Source organism: Ochotona curzoniae, unplaced genomic scaffold, assembly GCF_017591425.1.
Source record: "Ochotona curzoniae isolate NIBS_2020 unplaced genomic scaffold, NIBS_Ocur_1.0 scaffold_4701, whole genome shotgun sequence".
NCBI lineage: Eukaryota > Metazoa > Chordata > Mammalia > Lagomorpha > Ochotonidae > Ochotona > Ochotona curzoniae.
Genome location: NW_024467122.1, coordinates 56073698 through 56100440, shown reverse-complemented (window position 1 = coordinate 56100440; position 26743 = coordinate 56073698). Strand labels below are relative to the sequence as shown.

The 26743-nt window shown below is 37.2% G+C and overlaps 2 protein-coding genes across 2 annotated transcripts in view; one reads left to right on the top strand and one right to left on the bottom strand.

The window, feature by feature from the left end:
- The window catches only part of FGF7 (fibroblast growth factor 7), a 55299-nt gene extending 52673 nt beyond the window's left edge, over window positions 1–2626 (bottom strand). Inside the window, exons 1-2 of the mRNA XM_040969640.1 lie at window positions 2428–2626; window positions 1255–1804 (exon numbers count right to left, since the gene is read on the bottom strand). Coding sequence (XP_040825574.1) covers window positions 1255–1540 — 286 coding nt within the window. The 5' untranslated portion in view covers window positions 1541–1804; window positions 2428–2626. The remainder of the gene's footprint in view (window positions 1–1254; window positions 1805–2427) is intronic.
- FAM227B (family with sequence similarity 227 member B) overlaps window positions 1–26743 on the top strand; it is a 127522-nt gene that overhangs the window by 93079 nt on the left and 7700 nt on the right. The gene's annotated exons all lie outside the window — the stretch shown is intronic.

Genomic DNA, 26743 nt, shown 5'->3' with positions numbered 1-26743 from the left:
GCTAATAGTACCAATATAATAATTATAATAACTGCTAATCCTTTAAATTGCCTTAACACTCTGTATTCATTACAATTTAAAAGAACCTCTCATTTTCATAATGCAAATTTGTTGCTTGATTTGTTTAGAAGTCTAAAAGCCACTCAGTAAACAGACAGCAAAAGTTTTAAGTGCTCTTTGCAAGCCTGGCACTGTTCTAGGCATGTGTTTACACCATCATCCCCACACATTCTTTTACAACTGACTTTAACACAAATACTATAAAATATGTACCCTGAACATTGTCTTAGTGCCAGTAATGCAAGCAAAATTCATTTTCACTTAGATGTTTTAAATCTTTAATGTATATTTTGAAGTATGTATTTTGTTCCATTACATTTGATGATATTGAAATTGGCTATTAATCCTGTTAAATTAAAAACCAATCTCTTAAAATTTCAACATGGAAAGAGTAATTGATCCTAGGGGAAAATGTCTTTTCAACTGGACGTCATGGACTTAACATCTCTTCCAATTCCATTTTATTTCTTCACACTTATGCTTCTCTTAAGGCAAGATGAACTTGTGTGACATAAAAGTTTTGTTAGAGAAAATATTAAAAATAATATATTCTTCTGCCTAGGTATAGAATCAAGCAATGTAATACAAGTTCATGATGATAGGACTGAATAATATTGTAGACTCCCTTCTGTTCCTATGACTACACACAATTGTATAAGAAGCATTTTAAAATACAAATTAAGTATTTTGTATCATGAAATATTCTTTCAAAGGAAACCAAACTGATAAAAATAAATGAATTTTCTGTTTCTCATCAGAGTGATAAGTAGTTAAGTGAGTATTTACTGGGAAATGTGTGACATGTCCTAATGAGCATGGCTAGAAAATAACAAATCACATTTCATTGTGTACAATGTTATATATTGTGTCTTATTTGTGAGCATTTTGAAATTAGGACAGACATGCACACATATATATACATATATATATTCAGATTTGCTGAATATATGTATAAATATATATATTCAGATTTGCTTTTGTTATCAACTCAGGTATAATGCTGGTATATTTTCACCTGTTCCAGGAGATATTTTTAAGGACATAGTTCAACTATTCCAACTAGGAAATTAGAAGGTGGTATTTCACTCACTTCTTTTGAAAAGAAACTGAGAAAGCAAGGTCTCCTGAAAACTGATCCTGTTACAGATTGCTAAAGCTCATATGCATTGCTTTAAATAAAAGACATTTACTTACTGTAATTGTTCTTCATCTCTTGAGTCCCTCTTACTTTGCCTCGTTTATCAATCCTCAGATACCACTGTGTTCGACAGAAAAGTCTTCTCACTCTTATATCCCCTCCTTCCATGTAATCATAACTTCTTGTATGTCGCTCTGGGCTGGAACAGTTCACATTTGCAGCCATTTGCTCTGGAGTCATGTCATTGCAAGCTAAAGATATAGTGCCCACTAGACAGATAATGTGAAAGCATGATCTGTAGAGCAAAGTTGGCAGGATCCATGTCAGTATCCATTTGTGCATTATAGTGTAGTGCTCCAGGTGTTCATGAATAACATAATGAAAATTAAATCTTGAGTTGATGGTTACTCCTAGGTCATTGACCTCTTCCTATCTGAATTGGAGTTAGATTTAACAAAGAGGAGTTGCTCTTTCCAAATGTTAGACTTATCCTTTTAGTTCCTGAAAACAATATAGGATTTCTCTGCAAGTAATTTTGTTGATATATCCTTATAAAAACAGGTTGTAGCAAATTCAGTGGCTATGACGTTGTTTGCTATTTGGCTTCTGTTTGCAGTGAGGCATTCAGAATGGGGAAGGGAGGAGAGAAGGAAGAGAACAAATGCTATGTATAAATATCAGTGACTAAGTAGTATTAGAACATACAATGTCATTTACAGCATGAAGATACATTTAAAACAGTTAATAAAGAACCATAGAATCAACATCTTTACCATGCTGTGAATTTATTCTTAAAATATGAATTGGTACAGACAAATAAGAATATAACTGTCCATATATAAATATGTAAAGTCATATGAGAATAGTACCATTCATTCCAGTTGCTATTCTGTAAGAAACATCCTGCACTTAGAGCTATTTAATTACATTAAATTGTACCGTTACAATTGCAAAATATAAATGCTTTTCCTGGATTTCCTTATTATATGCTTTCACATTTATGATTAATTCATTATTTTCTCCTAAACTGCCCACATTTTCCAGTTAAATGTCAGGAGATCCCCTACAGAACCTCAGCTTTATCTTTATGTAAGTTCTACAGCATAATTTTATATCTACAAGGTTCAAAAATCTGCTAACTTATCCCTTCATTACTAAAACCAGAGAAGGAGAATAAACTTTTAGAAAACATTCAACATTGTTTTTAAAGAAAAATAACAGTAACTTACTTGTTCTGTTTATAACAGCTGGATACACAAGAATTCCATGTCTGTTGTCTGCCTTGTGCAACTTGAGCCTCTCTACTGTAGCTACAAACTATTTCTCAGCTGAGAATTTCTCCAGCAGAATCATAATTGTTTCCATAAATCAACAGGCAAGAGGATTTTCTCTCTGTGTGTGAGCCCGTGTGTGCTTGTGTGTGTGTGTGTGTGTGTGTGTGTGGAGCCTTTTATTCAGGGCTTTTCGATAAATACCTTTGCTGACCTCATTGGAAGCAATTAAAACTTAACCAGTGAGCTGTTAGTTGAATACAACAGTGAGAATAAAAGGAGGCTTGTATAGTATTCAGTGGTCATGAGAGGGAGCTCTGAACATGGTTTATGCTTAAATCTACAAATGGGTACCTACTTTGAAGAAACAGAGCTCTGATTCTGACACGGTTGAAAGACAAAAAGGGTAATTTTTGAACCTTATTTGCCACAGAGGAGTTGAATAGATTAAAAAAACATTGAAAACTGCACACATATTATACATATGTCGTATTTTGAAAGTTAGAGATTCTTGTCCATAGCTTTTTGCTGAATGCATTTCTTCAATTGCTCGTGTGTACTCAAAATGCAAGAACAAAGCTATTACATATTAACCCACGATTTAGCAGTTTCAAACACTATAGAGCCAAGCTAAATGTGTATCTCTTTGTGCAGATAATACACCATTGCATATGAGTGTGGTTTGTGTATCTTATATTCTTAGGTTGAAAGTAAGAAGTCTTAGAGTCTTATTTGAGTTAAGCCAGTAATGACCGGTATGACCTTAGCCAAGTCATTTGATGTTTCCTGACTTATGACTGCTGTATTTATAAAAATTGTCTATTAGTATAAAAGAGTCTTTCATGCCTTGTAGTTTTAAAATGCCACAACTATGGCTTATACTACATATTTTTTTAATGTAATATTATAAAAAGTTTAAATATTTTACATTAGTTACAAAGACTTTACTTTGAACTCAGCAAAAGCATCGGGACAATAGATAAATGTAAATTTAGGGATGGAATTGTAAAATCTGTAGCTAATGTAAATGTGAGAAACCTATTGTGTTTTTCTGTTCTATGTATACATATAGTAGTGTTCGAGTATTTCATGTGATGTTGAGGATTGTTTTGTCAGTCTAAATCGGTATTTAGGAACACATAATATTTCTTTTTCCCATATTAGAAATACGGGAATAACATACATATACATATACGTATACATTTCACACACACACACACACACACACACACACACACACACACACACACACACATTCTGTACTTGAAAAGCAGAACTTTACCACTAGGTGGTGCATGTAGACCAACCAGAAAAAGCAAATTAAGTCTACTCAATTATGAGTTTCCTTTGAATCGATGCTTTTAGGCCACCAAATCAAGACCACAGAATACTTTAAATGTACCCAATTACTTTTTATGTATCGAATTATACAAAGTTCTGAGTTTGTTACAGTTTATTAAAGGATTTTTCTTTGATTGCATCTGTTGAAAGCTAGATTATTCAAAACATTGTATCATGTATTTCTCTAAAAGAAGGAAAAAAAAAAGAAAGAGAATATGATGTTATTGTGTTCTGAATCATACCCTGGTTGCTTTAGAGACAACAATAATGAGCAGGGTCAGAATTCCCAGGAATTGGATATTCTTTCTGAAGAAATAAAATTATTAAGTTATTTTACCCTGTAAAGATATTCAGGAGTGACTAAATCCATCCGTTTCACATGAACGCTACGGATTTTAAACTAAAAAATCGACTGATTAGAAACTAATATTTGCTAAACAAATGCTTATGACTGAAATAAAAATAGCCATTTGTTAGCAATGAATGTTTAGTGTCTCCTTAATCTAATATATATAAGATTATAAAATTAGAAATAAAGAATAAAATTGTGATCTATGTATGTTAAATGCGTTTGATGTTATAATACTTGATGATTTGGAAATGTGTATATGACTGGTAATTTTAGTTTACTTTTCAAAAGATTGATTGAAAAAAATTACAGAGTGACGGGGAAGAGAAAGAGAAATCTTGCATCTGCTAGTTCATTCCTCACATGCCTACAGTAGCCAGGACTGGGCCAGTCTAAAGCCAGGAGCCAGGAGCCAGATACTTCATCCAGATCTCCCATGCTGGTGGCATCTTCTGCTGCTTTTCCCAGACTGTAATCAGGGAGCTGCATCAGAAGTAGAGAAATAGGGCATGAACCAAAGCCCATACAGGATTCCACCATTGTAGACAGCAGTTTTACCCCCTACACCCAAATACCAGTGCCAATTCTAGTAATTTAATAACAGATTAATTTCAACAAGAGAACATCAGTTGTTTAAGTTGTTTCATTATTAATTCTCTAAATGGAGAATAAGTCGTTCGCTGGACTCATGGATTGTTTCTCTAGTATCACAGGTGTAAGGAAGATTCTTAATTAGATTTCACTTATCCTCCTATTCTACCACCTGATAGGATGTGCCGAACTGGGGAAGGCTTCAGCACCCACTGGCACTCACGAGAACCAGAGTGGGTGTGGGGCAGGCTGAGTTAGGTTATGGTACCAGTGATCCACATGAGAGTCTCAAGGTGGGCCAAGCAAGGCTGGGCTGTAGCACCCACCCGTAAAAGCCGGAATGGGTATGGGCTGGCCTGACAAGGTTGCTGTGCATGTCAGGGACTAGAGAGAGAGAGGTGGGCCAAGTCAGGCAGAGGCAAACACACTTTGTCTTTGGGTTTTGATACTGTAAGACAAAAGATTCTCCTGTTACTAAAAATTGGTTCTTTATTGTCTTTCAGAAGTAGAATTAGCACTAGCAATTCTCCAGAGAGAAAGAATGAGTGATATTTTTTCTGTTTGATTTGGGAATGGAATAGATGAAAGATATACAGATAATATATACAAACAGAATAAACATGTATATATTTTTAAGGTTTATCATCCTTATTTGATAGGCAGAGTAAGAGAGAGAGAGAGAGAGAGAGAGAGAGAGAGAAGCAAGACCTTGTATCTCCTGGTTCACTCCCCAGATGGCTGCAACTTTCAACCAGGAATCTTCAGTAGCTGTGAAAAACTCCTTGCCTTTTCAGCAGCTGCTTAATAGTCCAGTGAATGAGTATCTAAGAATATATTTAACTAGCCCCTATTGATTAATATTTTATAATATTTTCTATTATAAAATGCAACAAAGAATAAATTAGAATGTCATTTATACTATACATATATAAATATATTTATATATATATGATGAATTTTAAGAATAGCCTGGCTCAGGTGGTACACCTGTATATGTTTATAATTATTATTTTCATGAATATTGACAACTTACCCTCCACAGAAATTTTTCTGGTTTTGGAGTCCCAGAAGCCTGTTTATCCAGCAGAGCATATTGTCAAACTTTGGGTTCTGCTAATTAGACAAATGAAAATGGCATTACACTATTGTTATTTAGTTTGTTTCTCATGAAACAAAATGATTATCATGGGCAAGTACTATAAAGAAAGGTACAAGGGATTCCTCATATATTATATTTCAGTAGGGAAGGTATTCCTGCAACAATGTGGAGCTGCACTTTAAAATGTGAATGATGCTTAACATTGAAAAGTGATACCTGGGAATGCACATAAACCCTGTGCCATCTGGCCAGCATTGTTGTATAATGGGTTAAGCTGCTTCCTGCAATACTAGTATGCTATCTGGGTGCTAGTTTGAGTCCTAGCTGCTCCACTTCCAATCCAGCTCCATACTAATGTGTCTGGGAAAGCAGCAAAGATGGCACAAGTCCTTTGGCCCCCGCACTCGTGTAGGAGACCCAGAGTTCCTGGCTCCTGGCTTTGGACTAGCCCAACTCTGGCCATTGGAGCCATTTATGGATGAAACAATGGGTGGAAGAGCTGACTTTCACTCTCTCTCTCTCTCTCTCTCTCTCTCTCTCACTTTCAAATAAATAAGATCATTTTTAAAAATTGTACTGGAATACAACATGCCGTTTCAGCCATCATTTCCCATTTAAACTGAATAAAAGGGATTATGTTACATGGAGAGGTGGGATCACGTAGGCATGTTAAGGATTCAGCCTTCATCCTAAGCACAACAGAAAGCTATTAGTTTGTGAAATGGAACAATGACATGATCACAACTGCACTGCCTATCTCTGTTCTAGTAAACACCTAATTTTCAATGACAACATGAATTTATGAAACCTTAGATCTTGTTCATTTGTTCCTATATTTTCTGTTTTTCAGTTTTTGAAAAGATAGCTAATTGTCATTGGAACATTTGGAGGAAAATGTCATACATATTTTCTGATCTGGATAAAACTTGAATTTAATGATTGTGCTCAGTGCCTTGAAAAGAATGGAGACCTAAGACTGCTTCTGAGAAGCATTCTAGTGAAAATGTGGTCCCAGGGTCTGAGGAACATAGAGAAATTCTGTGGACCCCGTATTTGCAAAGCTACCACCACGGCACATAGAAGAGGCAGCAAGACCTCAGAAAAGAAGGACTACCTCATGTATCTAAACATATGGGCCTGTAGCTGTCGGACCTTAAAGGTTCTCATATTTTAAAAGAAATATGAAACATTACAAAGGCCAGATATCAAGAAATTGTGTAAGTGGAGTCAGATTCTCCAGAAATAACCTGGGTATGCCAATAACTCCAAGAACAGAAGCACTTCCCCTGCCACTGTATAAAACTCGTTGAATTTGACCCCATTCTGAAGCAGAAGGGGAGAAATCCAAGAATAACTGAGGTTAGGTGTTCTACCAGCCTGGGAGTATAGAAAACCCAAAATTGCACTGTTGATTTACATTTTTAAATACAAACTTACGCTATTCCTTGAGTATCTGAAACTTTGGCCCAAGATTTATTTCTACTATATTGCCTCAGTTATCCTCACACAACAGATTTGTCCTCATCTGTTCTACTGTCACTCTCATTCCATAAATTCAACCTCCAACTCTATTTCATTGCCATAACAACCATTCAGACTTGTTTCCTTGATTCATTCTTTCAGCAAATATTTATCAAAGAGCTACTTTGTGCCAGATGTTATGCTAGCCTTGTGGAGATACAATGGCAATTATTGGGGAAGTGATCTCTGCTCTGCAGAGTATGAGTTACAGGAGAAGATAAACATTAAAAAATCCACCTAAGTCTGGGGGTGGATGGTGCCTGCAGGCGGGATGTTGCGAGGGAGGCAGGTGGTGCTGTGTGGATGGAAAGATCTTGTATTCAGTGTGAATGAAGTGCATGAGCAATGAGTAGAATCGTGAGAAGAATGAAGATGAAGTGGAGGTAGAGACTTGATCAGCAAGAATTTTGTCAGTCATGATAAAAGAAATCTGGCTTATGTTAGTTATAGTAGCAGGCAGGAACACAAAAGCATATTTACTCCAATCTGACGGAACTTTTTTAAGACAGTAGTTTAAACTCAGGAGTAAAATTCCAAAAGTAATCGAGCAAGCCTGAAATCCCCATAAATCCTCACTTATGTAAACGTCGCTTACCTTTGGCATACTGCTCTAACATTTTGAAACTAATTGTATATAAGATACAAAGTCTGAGTCACAGGCTCAGAATTGTGGTGGGCCTGTGACTCAACTATATAAATACTTCAGTTTACAGATGTTACTTGACTTTTTGTATCTTTGAGTCTATAAAAATTTATGTTTTATTTGATTTATATTTATATTTGTGAAAACCCTCCAAAATGCTAAACTTCTCCAAGTTATATCATGACTTTACTAAATTATAGTGTGATTTTAAACTAATTGAAGCTACTGGCTCTTTTTTAATTTGTGAATTTCTCTATTTTGGATGCATAGTATGCCATCTATTCTGAATTTTCTTGAATTCCCTTAAACTATTGCTTATCTTAGAGGGGAAAATAAATCTCCTTGATGTACGTTATTTTGCCTTAAAATATATAGTTAGCAGCCAAATACCATTTTGAATAATTTTTAAGAAGTGCTCTAATGGAAGCGTTTTTGCTTCATTCCCAGGAGAATAGCATGAAAAGCACAAGGACTCTTTGCAATTAGAGTTGTTACATTGTTTGCTTTAAATTGTCATCTTGGATTCTATATTAATTGTCCACATAGCAAGGCAACAAAATAAGGGTAGAATTAGCAATAATTTGGGGGGGGGAGTGTCTCATGGATGTCAATGTGCAAATAGCAAAATTGCTTTAATTTACAATTCATTAGCCTTCAAGCTATGACTTTTCAGCACCAGATGAACTTTACAAAAGTAGCAGCAAATGACAGAACAAAGGTAATTATGATAGTAAAGAAGAACCAAGTATGGTTCCACCATCTTTAATATAACAATTAAAGGAGTTTAGAAAATGCCACCCAAAACTGAAACCCTCGGGCATACTGATTAAACACGATCAATTGAGGTACGAGATACAGACAGAACATCCCTCTGAGCTCTCATTATTTCCCTAAGGATAGATCTCCCAAAGGGAACTGAATCACTCTAAATCCTTTCCCTGAGAATTTCAACCGGAGAGGAGACTAAGGTTGACACCGAGTGCAACAATAGGCTATCTCCCATTCTCCTAAGCACTGCTCGAAAGCAGTTTCCACCACCTAAGAGTCTTTTTGTATACATTCACCGTTCATATTCTCCCTAATCCTCCCGATCTGTTCAGTTCCCACTATGCTCTAGAAACCCCAATTCCCTATTCTTTTCCACAACATAAGATATGGGCTCTCTTTTGAGCTTTCTTTGAGTTTCGTATTTTGTTGGACTTCTGTAATTGAAATGTTGTTTTGCTTATCTGTCCTCTGTCAAATTTAATTTGTAACCCATTTAAACAATCCAGAGAATTGGAGGAATATAATTTTTCTTACTCCTTTGGAAGATGCATCTATGAAAAAGTTGGTATTTGGTCAGTTAGGTAATCATTTATAAATGAAAGGGGACTCATACACTTTTGCTTCTCTCCAAACATTTCTGCTATCATCATGTAGTCTTCATATTTTCCTCAGTGAGAGTTAATATGAGCTCAGACATAATGTGTCCCTTTATTCTTCCAAGCAATTCCAAAAGTCATCAATTGTACCGTTAAATGTCTCCATGCTTGTTTCTTTCTTTGAGTTATCAAATCCTAAATTTGTTACAGCTAGTGTCAATTCTGTTCCTAACCCATTTCTTTGCATCTCATCTCTATCTAATTTATTTCAAATGTCTTCTTAAAGTACAGTTTTAATTGTGTTATTTCCCTGCCCAAAAGTCCTCAGTAATATCCTCACTGAATAAAGCTCCAATTTTCTAGTACAGTACACAGTGTTTTCTTTGATCTACAGCAATACTCAACCACTGGAATTGAAGTGATAAGAGACTAACCTACTCCCACTTCTCTTGGTTTAAAAAATGGGACTAATGGGCCCGGCGCGGTGGCGCAAGTGGTTAAAGGTCCTCGCCTTGCACGCCCGGGATCCCATATGGGCGCCGGTTCTAATCCCGGCAGCCCCGCTTCCCTTCCAGCTCCCTGCCTGTGGCCTGGGAAAGCAGCAGAGGACGGCCCAAAGCTTTGGGAACCTGCACCCGCGTGGGAGACCCGGAAGAGGCTCCTGGCTTCGGATCGGCATAGTATCGGCCCGTTGCACTCACTTGGGGAGTGAATCATCGGACGGAAGATCTTCCTCTCTGTCTCTCCTCTCTGTATATCCGCCTTTCCAATGAAAAAATAATAAAAATAAATCTTTAAAAAAAAATGGGACTAATAAAATTTAAAAAAGCCCCTTTGCAATCCTCTCTCTAGCTTCTCTCCCTTGTTCTGTCCCTCTCCATATCTTCTCTCTTGTCTCCTCAGTCTTGGTGAGTAACCTAGAAACAATCATGTTTGCAGTGTAAGCAATTATCAGATACGTCCTTTGAAATTCTACATATTGAGTTTTCAGTAGTGCAATGAATTTCCTGATCATATTAATTCTATCAGTTCAGCTAATCACCCTAACACTTACTGTGTATGAGAATGATGTGCAGTGAAATATTCAGTAAGATAAGCATGGCTCTTGCTTTCCTGGAGTTTAAACCACAGAAGATGAGGAAGATAATAAACATCTAAAAATAATTTTGATGATATTCAGGAAAAAATAAAGAGGGCAACAGGATAGCAAACAATGAAAAGGAGAGCCATGGTTGGCATCTGATCACACTTATTTCTGAAGAAAATATTTAAATTGCAATATGAGAAATGATAAAAAAAATCCTAAGTGGAAGTGAGCATTCGTGACAAAATCATCAGAACAAAAGTTTGGGGATGGGCCCAGTGCAGTAGTAGCCTAGTAGCTAAAGTCCTCGCCTTGAAATCACCGGGTCCCATATGAGCACCAGTTCTAATCCCTGCGGCCCCGCTTCCCATGCAGCTCCCTGCTTATGGCATGGGAAAGCAGTGGAGGATGGCCCAAAGACTTAGGACCCTGTACCCATGTGGGAGGCCCAAAAGAGGCTCCCAGCTTCGGATCGGCATAGCTTTGGCCATTGCGGCCACTTGGGGAGTGAATCATTGGATTGAAGATCTTTTTATCTCTCTTCTTCTCTTTATATCTGACTTTCCAATAAAAATAAAATAAATCTCAAAACAAGTTTTTTGGGGGTGGAAATTGGCTTGTTATATCAACTAGAGGATAGCAGAGCTAGCACACAGTTAGGGCACGTGACAGTTGAAGCAGTTGGAAAGTTTGGGTGAGAGTAACACTATTGCCCTAAAGGTCAATGCAGCTGCCCAGAGGGGTCTCCACCTCTCACCGCTTTAACGCCTTGACGTGGGAAGGAGGAGGCCTCTCCAAGAGCAATCGCTGCAGAAATGTGGAAGTGCAATTTCATTTGATTGGCTTCTGTACAAAAAAGAAAAAGCTTTTCTTGTGTAGCATTATGTATTTTGATGAGAATTCTAGGGGTCGTCCTTGCTTGTTTGTCTAATTAGGAATAGCCGTGATAATCAGAGTATTGTAGGCCCCGTATTGTAACAAATGAAACATATCAGAAGTCAAACTATGGGAACCTACTGTAAAAATCGCAGTTTTATTCTTTTATTTTAACCATAAATGTGTTTCAAACATGTGAAATATAACTAAATATATAGTGTTCAAGCCAACTCTTGTGACAATGAAAAAGAAATTTTTTAAAAGTCTATTTAAACCAATACTTAGCCCTTTCTCTTTGATTTACCTAAAAGAAAAAAAAAATCCCTTTTATGTTAGTGCAGGAATAGGGTAGTTCATATTGGCTTATAAAAGGTCTTAAAGGAGGGGCCAACATCATGCCACAGTAGGTTAAGCTGCCACTTGCAATGCTGACATTCCATATCAGAGCATGAGTTCAAGTCCCAGCTGTTCTGCTTCTCATACAGAGTCCTGCTACTGTGTTTTGGAAGGCAGTAAATGATTACCCAGGTACCTATTCCCTGGCTATCTACGTGGGAGACCCAGATGGCATTCATAGCTCCCGGCTTCAACCTGATCCAGACCTGACAGTTAGAGCCATTTGAGAAATGAACCAGTGGGAGGAACATCTATTTCTGTTTCAACTTCTCTTTGTGTCATTCTCCCTTATGAATAAATAAATCTTTTTTCTTAAGAGCTCATAGACATGAATTTTTAAAAACACTCCATTGGATTACACAATAAAAAGAATATGTTAAAAATGAAAATCTTGTCTAATGCCAAGAAAAATTGGCTAATTTGGCACACATAAGAAAGAGAGACAATCATATTAGTCATTTGCTAGTGGCCAGAACAACAAAAAAATAAGACTGATTTCTTTCTAAAAAAATTTCTTGGCTACACTTGCTTATAACCTTGATTTCTTAGCTGAAATAGCTTTGGGAATTGGAAATATCATATATTGAATTTAGAAAGTTGCTGAATTAGTCAGAATCCAAAACTATGACATATTTTTAAGAAACTATTGTTTACTGATGCCAAATACTATATGTGTGATAAATTGGGCTGTCACCTGGTTTAGCTGAATCAATAAGAAAGAAGATATGAAAGTAATATTTAACTTTTCTACAAATGTGAATATGAAAACACTAAAAGATGTTTGGAAATTGCCCTCTTTCTTAAATAGTTTATGTTCCCTATAATAATACATGTTCTATTCATTTACATGATCTTGGAAATGGATGATTTACTAAGATAATATACATCACATTATTTTCTGCCTGGGTAAATAAAAAAAAAAACAAGGACGACAATTCAAGTCCTTACTAGAGCTAATTGACTGATTAAAATGATAATGAAATTTGGGCTTGGCATGGTAGACTAGTGGGTAAAGTCCTCGCCTTGCATGCGCCTGGATCCCATATGGGCACCAGTTCCAATCTCAGCCGCCCTGCTTCCCATCCAGCTCCCTGCTTTGGCTTGGAAAACAGTGGAGGACAGCCCAAAGCCTTGAGACCTTGCATCCATGTGGGAGGCCCAGAAGAGGCTCCTGACTTTGAATCAGCATAGCTCTGGCTTTTGTGCTCACTTAGGTAGTGAATCATCAGATGGAAGATCTTCTTCTCTTTCTCCTCCTCCTCTCTGTATTTCTGACTTTCCAATAAAACTAAAATAAATCTTTTTAAAAAATGATAATGAAAATATTGATGAGGTATTCCTCCTCTCCCTTGATTACTTTCTTTGCGTCTTCCATTCCATTTCTTCCAACTCACCATGTTGACATATTGTGACAGTAAATTTAGTTTATTTGCAAAACAATCAAATATGCTATGAGGAAGCAAATTAAAAAGTATCAGAAGCACTATTTTTCTTTTCATCTCTAGAAAAGGTCGACATGAAGGGATGAAATATCTAAGGCCTCTGACATATTTTGCCACACCTTGAACATCTGATATTTCAGAGTTGAAAGTTTTCTTTTTTCTTTCAACAAAATTTTCATTTCATTTATTCCTTTCATACTGGGAGATCATCTTTTCTGTATTTGTCATGTCCTTGATTTACAAATAAAATGAAATTATGCTTTGAGCTGTATTTCCTTGGTTATACCAAATATTGACAAACACTTGAGGATTTTGTTGTTTTCGGTTCTTTAACTGTTTCTCCTCCTATCTGTCATCCTTCCCTCTTCTCTTTGCATTTTTCTCCTTCATTTGTTTCTTATTGCTTCCCCTCCTTCCTCTTCCCTGCCCTCCGACACTCACACTCCTCCCACAAGTGCAAACTCTCATTTCTTTCCCTACAAACCCATGTTTTGGGTTTCCAGAAACCTCCTTAGGCCATTCTTGCATTAATTTTCTACTTGTTTAACTTTTTTTCCCCCTAATCTACTCTTGAAACACATCTGGTTTTTATTCTAATCAGCGTCCCCCTAAGAATAACTTCATATTATGGAAGGCATACAATTCTCAAATAGTAAGTAACCCATAACGATGAAACTTCTGATAGTTTGAATTTCTATCCAATTAATGTAAAAGAACCATTCATGTGTTGTAAACTGGCAGATTCTTGTTTAAGATAAAAGCTTATGTAGGTGGAGTTTGCATGGGTATCATTTAAAGCAAGTTGTTAATATTTGGAAATCTATTTTTTCAAAATAAGAAATCTTAGAAGCTAAACATAGAAAATGATTCAGTTTCCTCACAAGTAAATCATTTCTGTATGTTCACAGTTAAATGACACAGAGCGATACAGGGGATCAGAAGTTCGCCAAGTCTATGTCTCCTATGTAACATTGCTCAGAAGTTAGCACAGACTTCTTGTAACAGAAGCCCAGGGTGACCCCTTGGTCATCCTCTGTACGTGACTACAGTGTGAATGTTTGCCAGTTCCTTTCTATTTCTCCACCATTTGTCAACGCAGAGTGGCTTCTTTTTTCTTTCCAAGTAGGTTTAGTTCCACAATGATGTGATTCGAGTCTCTGCAGGGTTCCTCTTGGGCCATTCATGGTAGCTGTGCATCGCTTCAGGCTGAATGAACACCCCTTTAGTTCTGCAATGATTGCTTCAACAGCCGGATTGCTCAGAATGGTCTTAGTTCTCACAGTAGACGTGGCAAAGATATATTTCAAATTCTTACTAAAACTTCTGTATGTATTCGTTTAATAAGTGTTCGCTGAACATATCCTACCATAAAATCAGGCTGAATTGTGGTATTAGTCATCGTGGTGATAACTCCACCTTAAACTGCCAGAGAAGAAATAGTGGTACTTATTTTCATGGAACTTACTTGAAATGCCATCTGATCAAAAAAAGTGGGGGAGCAGATAAAAACGACATCTTAAGAATCAAGATAATAATGGTTAAATAAATAACTTAGTGAAATGGTTAAGTAACATACCAAATATGTCTAAAGTACAAATCCATGTCCTGGACTATCGCAGCACTCAAAAGGAGTATTCAAAAACATAAAGAAGTGGAAAATAAGGATGCCAAAGATATGGAAGACCAGTTCACATTGTTCATGTTCATGTTTAGAAGGCTTCCTAAGAACAGAATATAAAGAAGAGAGCAACAAACGCTTCATGAAATTCAATAAAATCTCAAGTAGTGGGGCAAATGTTGCGGCATAGCTGATTGAGCCATTGCTTGAGACACCTGCATCCCACATCCCAGTATGTGATTAAGATCTTGGCTGTTTTGCACTTCCAGTGCAGCTTCCTGCTAAAACACGTTCTGGGAGGCAGCATGTGATAGCTCAAGCACTTAGGTCCTTGCTGCCCAGGTGTAGTTCCAGATTGCTGGTTTTGGCTTGGCACAATCTCTTTGTCCACACAGCCCGCACCCCTCACCTCATCTGCCTCTTCTCTGTCATTCTGCCTTTCAAATAAATAAATATTTCTCTTTAGAAAAGAGATCAAATTGAAATGACACCGCCCCCCCCCCCAACAGCCAAACCAAAATAATAAAGGAACTATATTTTGGTGAAGCTTCTGAATTCAAGCAATAAGAAAAAATTCTGCATGTTTCAGAAAATAAAAGTTATACCAATTGCTTAAAAAGGAACTATGATCAGATTACCATCGCATTACCCCATTTGTAATACAACCCTTGATTGTATCACTAGGCAGCTAAAAGGGAATATGAAAATGCCTACAAAGGTTTTAGCAAAATGATACCAAGTCAAAATATATGTCAATAAAAATATTGATATGCCAGCTGAAATAAAAATATCTTCAGGCAAATAAGAACTTCAAAATTTCAGTAACTATAGGCCTTTTCTGAAAAAAAATATTGTCTCAAAAGTAAAAATATTTCCAAAAGGAAAATTTGGAATAATTTAAAAACTGAACTACTGTTCAACATTTAAAAGAAACTAGTTACTGGTTATGTACACATGAATCTCAAATACATTATGCTAAATGAAACGAGTTAAACCCCAAAGCTGCATTCTGTATGATTTCATTATTTTATATGGCATTCTAGAAAAACTAAAGCTATGGATACATAAAACAGATTGCTAAAGCCTGTTGAGGGGGAGGGAACTGACCACAATGGGTTCAAGAGGATTATTTGGGTAATGAATTGGTTCTGTGTAAAATTCACATAACTACACACCAAAAAGGCAAACACTGAAGTATGCAAATCATTTGCAAAGTATATTTCATAAAATAAAAACTTCCATCTGCTAATTCAGTTCCCAAATGGCTGAAACTACCAGAGTTGGGCCAGCCAAAGCCAGAAATTTCTTCTGGATCTCCCACAAGGTTACAGGGGCCCAGATACTTCTGCTGCTTCCTCATGAAGCTGGTTCAAAAGTGAGGCAGGTGGGATTCGAATCAGTGCCCATCTGGGTTTCCAGTGCAGCAGGCAGAGCCTTAAGTTTCTAAGCCATGGTGCCAGCTCTATCAAATATGTAACTTTTTAAAAAGATTTCTTTATTTGTAAAAATCATCCTAGTAAAATAGCAGCAGAAGACTAAATCAATTAACAAACCATTGCTAAAATGACAAGACCAAATTACCACCCATTCATATTAACCCTGGATGTAAATGGCTTAAATTCACCAAACATCATAGATGAGTAGATAAGATTTTAAAAAAAAATCCATCTATTTGTTCCCTATAGGAAACATATCTTACCAACAAAGATCAGCAGAAACTGTACTTCTTGAATTTTGATTTTTTTTTTTTAGTTTCATCTCTTCAAAACACATTCTTTCTCATTAAATTCTTCACTGGCTCATAGATCATACAGTAATAACATTTTCTTCAAAAAGAGTCTTGATTTTCTTTTTCATTTATTCAGCTACACATTAGTCATTCAGTAGCATGTTATTTAACTCCATGGTGTTTTTAATATCTTTTTTTTCCTTTCTGCTGTTGATTTTGTTTTGTGAATTTTCATTTGAGGGGATGTACAGGAACTGTGTAATGGAAACTGTCATATCCAGTAGCATGTTATTTAACTTCATGGCATTGTAAATTTTATTTTTCTTCCTGTTGTTGATTTTTGTATCGTTGCTTTTCATTTAAGGGGATGTATAGTAAGTATAGAATTGAAACTGTCATATCCAGATGTGAGGATAGAACGCAGTTTGAATCTCTACTTTCAGATCAAAGATGGACTCCCAATGAAACTGTTAACTATATCTTGACAAAAGGATGCTGAACTCTCTGCCATTGTCCATGCCAGCAATGATGGATATATGACTGTTGATGAAGAACAATACTATAGTTATAATATAGGAAAACTCAATGGGGGAGGAAGCTACATGAGGAGGCAAGAAGGGAAATCTATGGGCCTATGGAACTGTATCATAATATGATAGTAATAACTAAAAAAGGAATTTTAAAGCTTTATCTATTTTTATTGGAAAGTCAGATATACAGAGAGGAGGAGAGACAGAGAGGAAGATCTTCCATCTGATGATTCACTCCCCAATGGCTGGAACTGAGCCGATCCAAAGCCAGGAATCAGGAGCTTCCTCCAGGTTTCCCACGCAGGTGCAGGGTCCCTAGGCATTGGGCTGTCATTGACTGCTTTCCCAGGCCACAAGCAGGGAGCTGGATGGGAAGCAGGGCTGCTGAGGTTAGAACCGGTGCCCATATGGGATCCTGGCGCATGCAAGGTGAGGACTTAACCTGCTGGGCTACCATGCCAGACCCAAATAAATAATTTTCTTTAAAAATCTTTAAAAATATGCTTAAACTAAAATCCCAGTGAGGACAAATTTGGACGAGGTGAAAAGTTAAGTTTAGGAAGACACAAAGTGAGTTTGTTAAGATTCTTTTTTACTTAAGCAATAAGTAATATAAAATATTAAAATAGAAATAACAGGGCTGGTACAATGGCACAATTGGCTAATCCTCCAGCTGTAAGTATCAGCATCGCATATATGCACCGATTTGTGTCCCAGCTGCTTCTCTTCCCATCCAGCCCTTTGCTGGCGGCCCGAGAAAGCCATGGATTTTGGCCCAAAGCCTGAGACCCTGCATCTATGTGAGATACCCAGAAGAGGCTCCTGGCTATTCATCCCAGTTTGGGGAGTGAACCAGTGAATGCAAGATCTTTCCCTCTCTGTCTCTCCTTCCCTCTGCAAATCTGCCTTTCCAGTAAAAATAAGTAACTCTTCAAAATAGATACAAGAGAAATAGCAAATATATTACAGATAGTAATAAGAAGTTACTTTAACGTTTTAGATTTAAACACCAGATGTAGAAAAGTTGAATTCATAACTTGCAAAGCAAATGAAAAGAATGGTAATAGAAGATAATATATCAGGGCCTGGTGCAGTAGCCTAGCAGCTAAAGTTCTAGCCTTGCATGCACCAGGATCCCATATGGGTGCTGATTCTCTTCCTGGTGGCCCCGCTTCCCATCCAGTTCCCTGCTTGTGGCCTGGGAAAGTAGGTGAAGACAGCCCAAAGCCTTGGGATCTTGCACCCACGTGGGAGACCTGGAAGAAGCTCCTGGCTCCTGGCTTTGGATCAGTTCAGCTCCCACCGCTGCGGCCATTTGGGGAGTGAATCAATGGGCAGAAAACCTTTCATCTCTTTCTCTCCTCTTCTCTGTATATCTAAGTTTCCAATAAAAATAAAATAAATCTAAAAAAAAAGGGAGATATTATGTCAAGAACATAAATAACATGATTGAAAATTATGGTTGAAGGAGAGGTAAAAGAAATTCTAACAAGGCAGAAAGTAATTTCAAATATGATGGTCATCATAGTAAATATGCATGTTTAAGATGCTCCTGGCTCCTGACTTCAAGTTCTGGCCATGGCAGCTACTTAGGGAGTGCGTCAGCAGATGGAAGATCTTTCTCTCTGTAAATCTGACTTTCCAAGAAAGATAAATAAATTTTTAAAATAAATAAATAAATAAATAAATAACAATACAGAACTTAGGATTGAACATGTACACAAAACAGAACTGCATGTGGTTTACAAAACACAGACCTAAAATGGCACCAAGTATAGTCATCTTACTAGATGGCAAAAGCAAAACGTTTTACATGGCTTAATTTTTGCTTCTAGTAGATACTAAATTTGGTATGACTGAAAGGAAAACTTCATTTGAAATAGGGAAACTGAAACAAAACTGCAATACATCATCCTCAATGATGATACGCTTCACCAAGAGTCACCACTTAATTCACAAGTACTTCAAAACATTCATGGAAAATTGAATTAAAAGATAAAGTTATTTGAAGGCAAAAATAAAAAACTTTAGATGTATGTATACCGGGTATTAAAAAGAATTCCAAAATGCGTGTTATAAAAAAAGAATAAATTTCAGAAAGTTTTGCACCAAAATAAGGTCATCTTTTCCATGAATCGTTTGAAGTAGTTATGTTACTGCAAATTTTTGCATACAAGTCAGAGAAAAACAAAAAGTTGTGTGATTACCACTAGAGTGCTAACGAGGGCAGCTGCGGGGATACACCTCATAACATTTCAGTCGACATCAGGCCACACACCCCGGCGGTCCCATCGATGGATATTGCCTAGGACTGACAGCCTCCTTAGTTTGTGTAGGTATACTTTAAGGTGTAATCACCCTGTGAGACTGCACTGTGATATTTCTCAGAACATCCCTGCGTGGTGAAGCAGCACGTGACTGTAATCGCACTGTAATAGTTGCTCCTATCAAAATTTCTCTTTGCTTGTTGCATATCTTTTTATGTTGGTTACTTAGAAAATGCATTGCTTTGAACAATGTGTTCCTAATTTCATCTTCGAGTGTGTAAATTTGCTCTTGAAAAACTTTTTGGTACTCTCAACAGCCCAGCCTGTGTCTCATCAGAGAAATAACTATGTCCTGATCCACAATCTGCCAGAAGTCACTTTGGCTGCACATGAAAAACCAAAATTAATAACCCTCCAGGGAAATTTCTTCACCTGTGACTGATGAGAGAGGGTTAACAGAGACCACAAGTTCCTTCCCAACTCCATCCTTAACCGGGATAATTGTATAGCCAGTGTTTTGTACCCTTTTCTCCGCAGGAGATAATGGGTCCTGACACCTTGTAACAGCACATTTCATACTGTTGTTCATGGACTGTTCCTCTTACATTCCTCTCCAACCTGTGTGCCTTGCTCCTTTCCAAGAAACTGCTTTCCCTTGAATTTTTCCACACAGCGTCTGCATCAAGGGAACATGAATAATACCCAGGCATAGTTATAGACGCTTCAGCTCTTTTTAATGTTAACAGAATTTGAAATTTGTTTTTAAGACAATTTAATAAAACAAATATAGGGAAAGCTGCTGTGGAAAATGTTTGAAATTAATAGATTTAAGCATAGGAAATAGATTTAAGCAAAGGCATAGGAAACTTCTTGCATTAGTTTTCTATTTCTTTAGCTTAAACTTTTTCAGGATAAGTAATTGGAGAATGTGCTGACTTCTAATTTGAAGATAACAATGTAAAATAATGATTTTGTGACTTGGGAAATGGCAATAATAAAATGGAGAAACGTCCAACCCACTGGACACTTGAACCTTTTATTTTGTTTCAAAAGGCCTGCATTTGACTCTCACATTTAACGTATTTTTTCAGAGTGTATCCTGATATTTGATAGTGGCTGTTGACTTTATGCTTTTTCCTTTGGGCACTTTGAACTACTTTCCATTGTTTCTGTTGAACATTTCAGTTGTTTTGGAAACTTCTCTGTCATCAGCTCTGTAGACATCACCATGCTTTAGTTTTGCTCTCATCTTGAGGACTCAAACATGGTCATATTCCTTCCTTTCTCTCTCAGGGCATCACAGTGTGAATATGTTCTGTGGAATTCCTTGAAGTTCACTTATCCTGCCTTTGTCAGATAATATGCTTATCAGTTCCAGAAAGAATATTTTACCATTTTTTTAAATAAATTTTAGTGATTGGTAAAAGTTTTCATTTTTGTTCCATCTTGTCTTTTATTTTCCACTATATGTATATTAATCCCTTTTTATGAAGATTTGTTTATTTGAAAGGCAGAGTTACAGAAAAGGAGAAACAGCGCAGAGAGAGAAATTTTTGATCTTTCGGTTCACTCCCCAAATAGCAGGAATGGCCTGACCAAAGACAGGAGCTTCGTCCAGATTCCCACATGGGTGTGGCCATGGCACAAGCTCTTAGGCCATCCTCCACTGCGTTCTCTGGAGCAATAGTAGAGAGCTGGATGGAACAGGTGCCCATACAGGATGTCAAAGATACAGGCTGCAGTTTAACTCTGTGCCACAGCACTAGCCCCTTTAATATTATTTTTAGGCTGTTATTCTAAATAAGCAAAGATAGCAGATGCAGCAGCTCTCCGCACCTGTTTCTGTCATGCTCTTGGCTTTCCCGTCATCCTTTATCAAGCACCGAGCCTTACGTTTATCAGAAGTGTGTAACCTGCAGGTGGTTTTCTTCTCTGTAAAGATGTATTCATGACTGAGCTGGACCAGAGCTAGATTGTGGCTTTTTGTTAAAATTACACTACTTCTGTTTCCTCTCTGGTTTTTGAGCCAGCCTTCAAAGACTTGTGATTAAGAACTTGGAATTCCTTAAATCATCAAGTACGCAAACCTGGTGGAGATTTAGTTCTACCCTTTGAATGTATTTAGCTTGACTCTTTAACCGTCAAAACTCTGCATACCCCAAAGCTGGTGCATGTCTTGTGGGGAAGAATACTAACCAGATCTTCGTGGGTCACTTCATGCCAGTCAGCGTAACTGTGGAAGGGCAGTTGCTCTGTCAGAGTAGAATACTTCTACCCATTCCAAACTATATCCCCAGCAGCATTCAGAGTCAGTACATTCTGCATCAAGCCTTGAGGCCCAGGGGTTAGGATGCTGCTTGGGACCCCTGCATCTCATCCTGGAGGCATGGATTCTAAATCCAAGATCCTCCTCCAACTGTAGCATCCTGTTCCTGTGCTGCCTGGGAAGCAGCAGATGATGGCTTCAGTACTGGAGTGCCTGCCACTATGCAGGAGTTCCTGGCTTCTGGCTTCAGCCTGACTCAGCACTGTTGGTTGTGTGTACTTGGAAATGAAACAGCATATGAACGATCTGTCATTTTCTTGCTTTCACTCCCACTCTTGTTCTCTTGCTCTGCCTTTCAAAAAGTAAACATTTTAAAAATGAATTAGTAAATGTCTCCAATGTGTGAAAGTAACTGGAATTGTCAGCTTGTGCTGGAAGGACTCTTTCTTATCTGAATTTTAACTTCTCATGTTCCCACGGATGCTAATAATAGCATTTTTTAAAATCTGCCCAGTCCTTTTCTAATTACTTAAGCCTTGGGGGGATGTAGGCCCTAAAGATACAGTGAGAACTAATACATCTTTCTCAGAAGCAAGTCTAAATGGGTCCTTTTAAACTGTCTTTATTCTTCTTAATTTCTCCCCATAAAGGAAATCTAAAATAAAACCTCCTAGAAAAGTAAGAAATAAAGGAAGCTTATCATGTAAATATCCACTAAAAGACACCTGAAATGGGCCAGCCTTTGTGGCACAGAATATTAGGCTGCTGCTTGCAACATTAGTGTCTCATATGGAAGAATAACGTAAGAGTGAGGCCTGGACACTCCACTTCCAATCCAGCTTCCTGTTAGTGTGCCTGGAAGACAGAAGAAAATGACTGAAATACTTGGGCCCCTGCCATCCATGTAAGAGATTAGGAACCTGGCTCCTGGCTTCTGCCTGACCCAGTCATAGCTGTTATGAACATTTAAGGAATAAACCAGCATAGGAAGATCACTCTCTCTTTTTTTAAAATCATTTCTACTTTCCAAATAAATATTTTACAAAAGAAAACTTATAATATCCATATATCAAATTAAAGGAATAAAGCATTAAAATGGAGAAACCATCTGCTGATAAAACAATCTAATAAGAAGACACACATGTGAATAAGAATGTATTAAACATGTATCCTAGAAGTATATGTAGGCAAAATATCCAAATTCTCAAGAATTTACTGACAAAGCTCTAATTATTCAGGATTATTTTATTCCTTTTATAAAATAATAAATAAATTTTATCAGAAGAATTAACAAATGATATATATTAGGCAATATTACCTAGTTTGATGTGAGTGCATGTTTTTGTGTATAAATGTATACGTAATACTACATTCACCAAATCAACATTATATGTTCCTTCTAAAGGCAAATACATGCAACATTTATAATAACTTTTTACAAGCTAAGCCATTAATGCAATCTCAGCAGTGTGTAGGACTTAGTGCCTTTTTGTCTCCCTCACTCCACTGAAGTTTTCTTTTACCTCTGTGCCAAAATTGAAAGCCATAGTTAATCATGATAGTTAAATTCCTTTGTATTCATCTTCAATTCCTTCTTAAATTTTCCACTTAATAAGTTACTTAGAAAAGCTATAGATCTAATTAAAGATAATCTCCACTCTTTCTGTGTCTTAACGAGTATTCTAAATGCTACAATTAATTCATAATTACATAACTAAAAAGAGTCAATCACATTATATTCCTCATGCGATCTCTCCTACTCAGACAACGATTTCCATCTTTTTTCCGTCTAAATATCGTACATTATGTTCCCTAGCCTCAGTCTCGGACAGTGATTTTGTCTTCTGCTTCACTGAGAAAATTAAAGCAATGAGGACTTTCACAAACTCCCGCTCTTCATCACATCTACCCATTACTAGCGTTACTTGCCATATTCTCTGCTCTGCTTTCTGTGCTCCAACTTAAGGTTACCTGTGCTTTTCACAAATGTAACCCTTCCCTTCCAGTGATTCTGTGAGGTTGGCACTGATGATGTAACAGGCTCAGAATCACATCATTTCAAAGGAGGCAATGCAGTGCTGCACTCAGAGGACTTTCAGATCACGAGCACTGCCAGTCCCTGTGATGTTGTTAGGCTCTGGACCCACTTAAGTTTCCAACACGCCGTAAGATCCTCAGGGGTTTCTTATCCCCTTTTTAAGGTTATAAAACACTTTTTGATGGCATTCTGTTCTTTTCCATTCAGTACTTTCCACTGTCATATAGTGGCACAGATTCATTTAAAAATCAAGTTGGTTCTTGGATCATATAGTAGCACTCAGTCATTTCCCACTGGAAGTATCATTAAGAAAGACAGGTCTTCCCAAGGTACTAACTAACTCGAACCTTCTATAAATTTTATTCTTGTCTTGTGGTCTTACAAATGGAGCTTCTGGTGGTGTTCCTTTTCTTGGTGTGATTGATTTGATTAGGTTTGGATACACTTAGTCTCAGCAGTCAGGGTAGGAGCTTAGTGGTAACCGGATCAAACAATTTGGGATTACTAGCATTATAAGAACCCATTCTTACTCTAATCATTCATTTTAACTGTTAATTTCTCATCCACTGAGAAAGAGCTTGGTTTAATTAAAAACAGAACCAAATTTTACAAATTTGATCTTGGAATATGGACTTATTTTAAGGCATATTGTTAGTGATGAATATTGAGAATCCACCCATGGAAAGAGCTTGAGAGCCTATAATTTATTTTTTTTTAAATAATGGAATCAAATGTTAGTTTCTTTGTTCAGTACAGAAGTCCGACTTACAGTAAACATTGTGATGGAAAGGGTTTGGTGAAAGGGTGGAGAGCTGACCCTGCGTCACTAGAATTTCTGCCAGTGTTTTTTCCATTAGAGCACAATGGCTCCAAACAAAGAGGAAATGATATGGGTGAACCACATCACCCTCCACTTAACATTTGCACTAAAAGGAAAGCACAGTGTGCTCTTACACAAGTTTTTTCCCAACTACATTTGACCCTCCCACACATTCATATTTTGAAAGAAGCATGTATTTTCTATAAAATTTCCTGTAACACGGGCCTCACCAAAGTGTAATTCCTATATCACTTTGATTTCAGTATTTCAACGTTTGAGGCTTTTTAAATAAGATTTATTTATTTTTATTGGAGAGAAGAAGAAACAAAGATCTTCTATCTTCTGGTTCCCTTCTCAAGTGGATCCAGTGTCCAAGCTGAGCCAGTCTGAAGCCAGGAGCTTCTTCTGGGTCTTCCTCGTGAGTGCACGTGGAAGCACGTGGCCAGTGCTTTTGGCCATCCTCAGCTGCTTTCCCAGGCCACAAGCAGGGATCTAGAAAGTAAGTGGAGCAGCTGAGTTACTAACCTGTGCGGTATGGTATCCCTGCACGTGCAAGATGAAGACTTTAGCCACTAGGCTACTGTGGCCGTCCCAAAGTTTTGGATTTTTAAGCTGAAAACATTCTACTTTGTTCCTCTGCAATAATGTTAACTGTATTCTTTGGATTTGCTTTCTTCATTGTTTTCTTAGTGCTTAAAAAAAAAAAAAGGATTCATTAGTGTTTATATGAAAGGAAGATTTACAGAGAGAGAAAGAGAGGCAGAAAGAAAGGCCTTCCATCCCCTGGTTCACTCTCCAATTGACTACATCAGATGGAGCCGAGTCAGTCTACATCCAGGAACTTTTGGGTCTCCCTCAAGGGGTGGAAGCTCAAGGACTTGAGTCATCCTCTGCTGCTTTCCCAGGCCATAAGCAGGGATCTGGATGGGAAGCAGAGCATGGATGGAACCTGACATCCATATGAGATGGCACTTGCAAGTAGGGAAATCAGCTTGCTACACAAGCACACTGGCTTTTTATTGTTGTTGTTAAACTTTGACTATACTTGGATTTAAAAATTTTTTTGAAGCCTTTGGCAAACATTTATAAATTATTAAATGACAATATGTAAGGCAGCCATAATGGCTGTCTACTTTCAACAGACTATCATGTTACCTTTCTCTTGTATAAGAGAACCTTTGGGGAATTGAAGTTTATGATAATTTAAAATAATTAGGCTCATGAACAACTCTGTGACTTAAAGGGTAAAACCACATCACTCACAACATTTGTTGAGCAACTATAGTATTTAAGTGAACTCATAATTACCCACCAATTATTTCAATCATACTCAAAGATTTGAGTTCAATGTGTTATTTCCTGACACACTTTAAAAGTCTTCTTGTACTAGGGTAACCCTCCATCTTAGTCTTGCTCTGTTCTTTGCTGTTTCTTCTTCAGGACCGTCCCTAAGGTAATCTTTGGCTGCAGTGAGGGTGGTCCTCTGACGGTCCTCTACGCAAATGGCTTGTTTTATCCAATTCCACTACTATGTACACTGAACAGGCCTGAATTTTTATTTTCATGTCTGAACCATGAAAATCCAGATAGCTTTTAAGTGTGACTTCTCTCACAAATTCATTCCCCAAATAGACCTTGCTTCTTATTAGAAGTTTAATTTCTGATATGAACTTGTTGTCCCTTTACCTGTAATAGATATTGAATTTACCAAAAGTCATTTTTTTTACCAACCTATTTAACAGTTGACTTTCAAAGACTGTGTCCTTTCCTTCTTTTGACATTCATGGCATTTTTTCACATAGCCCACAAGAAATATTTCTTATAGGAATATTTGAATAAATCAATAAGTGGAAAATAACAGTTTTGCTCTTGGAATTCTCAGATTCAGATTATCCTCCTCCACTCCACAGTTCTCAAATTTTGGTTCACTTGATCTATCTCCTAATCTGCTCAATCACAGTTTAAAATATGAGACATAATATGAGCATGAAGTTTGGGGTTTTTTGTTTGTTTGTTTGTTTTAGCAAGATACGATTTGTACAAGTAAGGATACTGAGACTCAGCTGGAAAGTGCCTTGCTGAAAAACTGAAACTTGAATTCCTAATCCCTAACCCTGTGCTCCTCCTCAGAATAATGCTTTCCAATAGTGACATTAGGTTCAAAGTGATGTCTCAGCCAGTAAGCCATTCCAAGGAAAGAGTAAGTGAGAGGTAAGGCAAAATTCACAAGTCAGTTCATACCACAGGTGAACTCGGGTGCAGTTCGCCTTTTTTTTTTTAATTGAAGTGTTAAAGTCTTC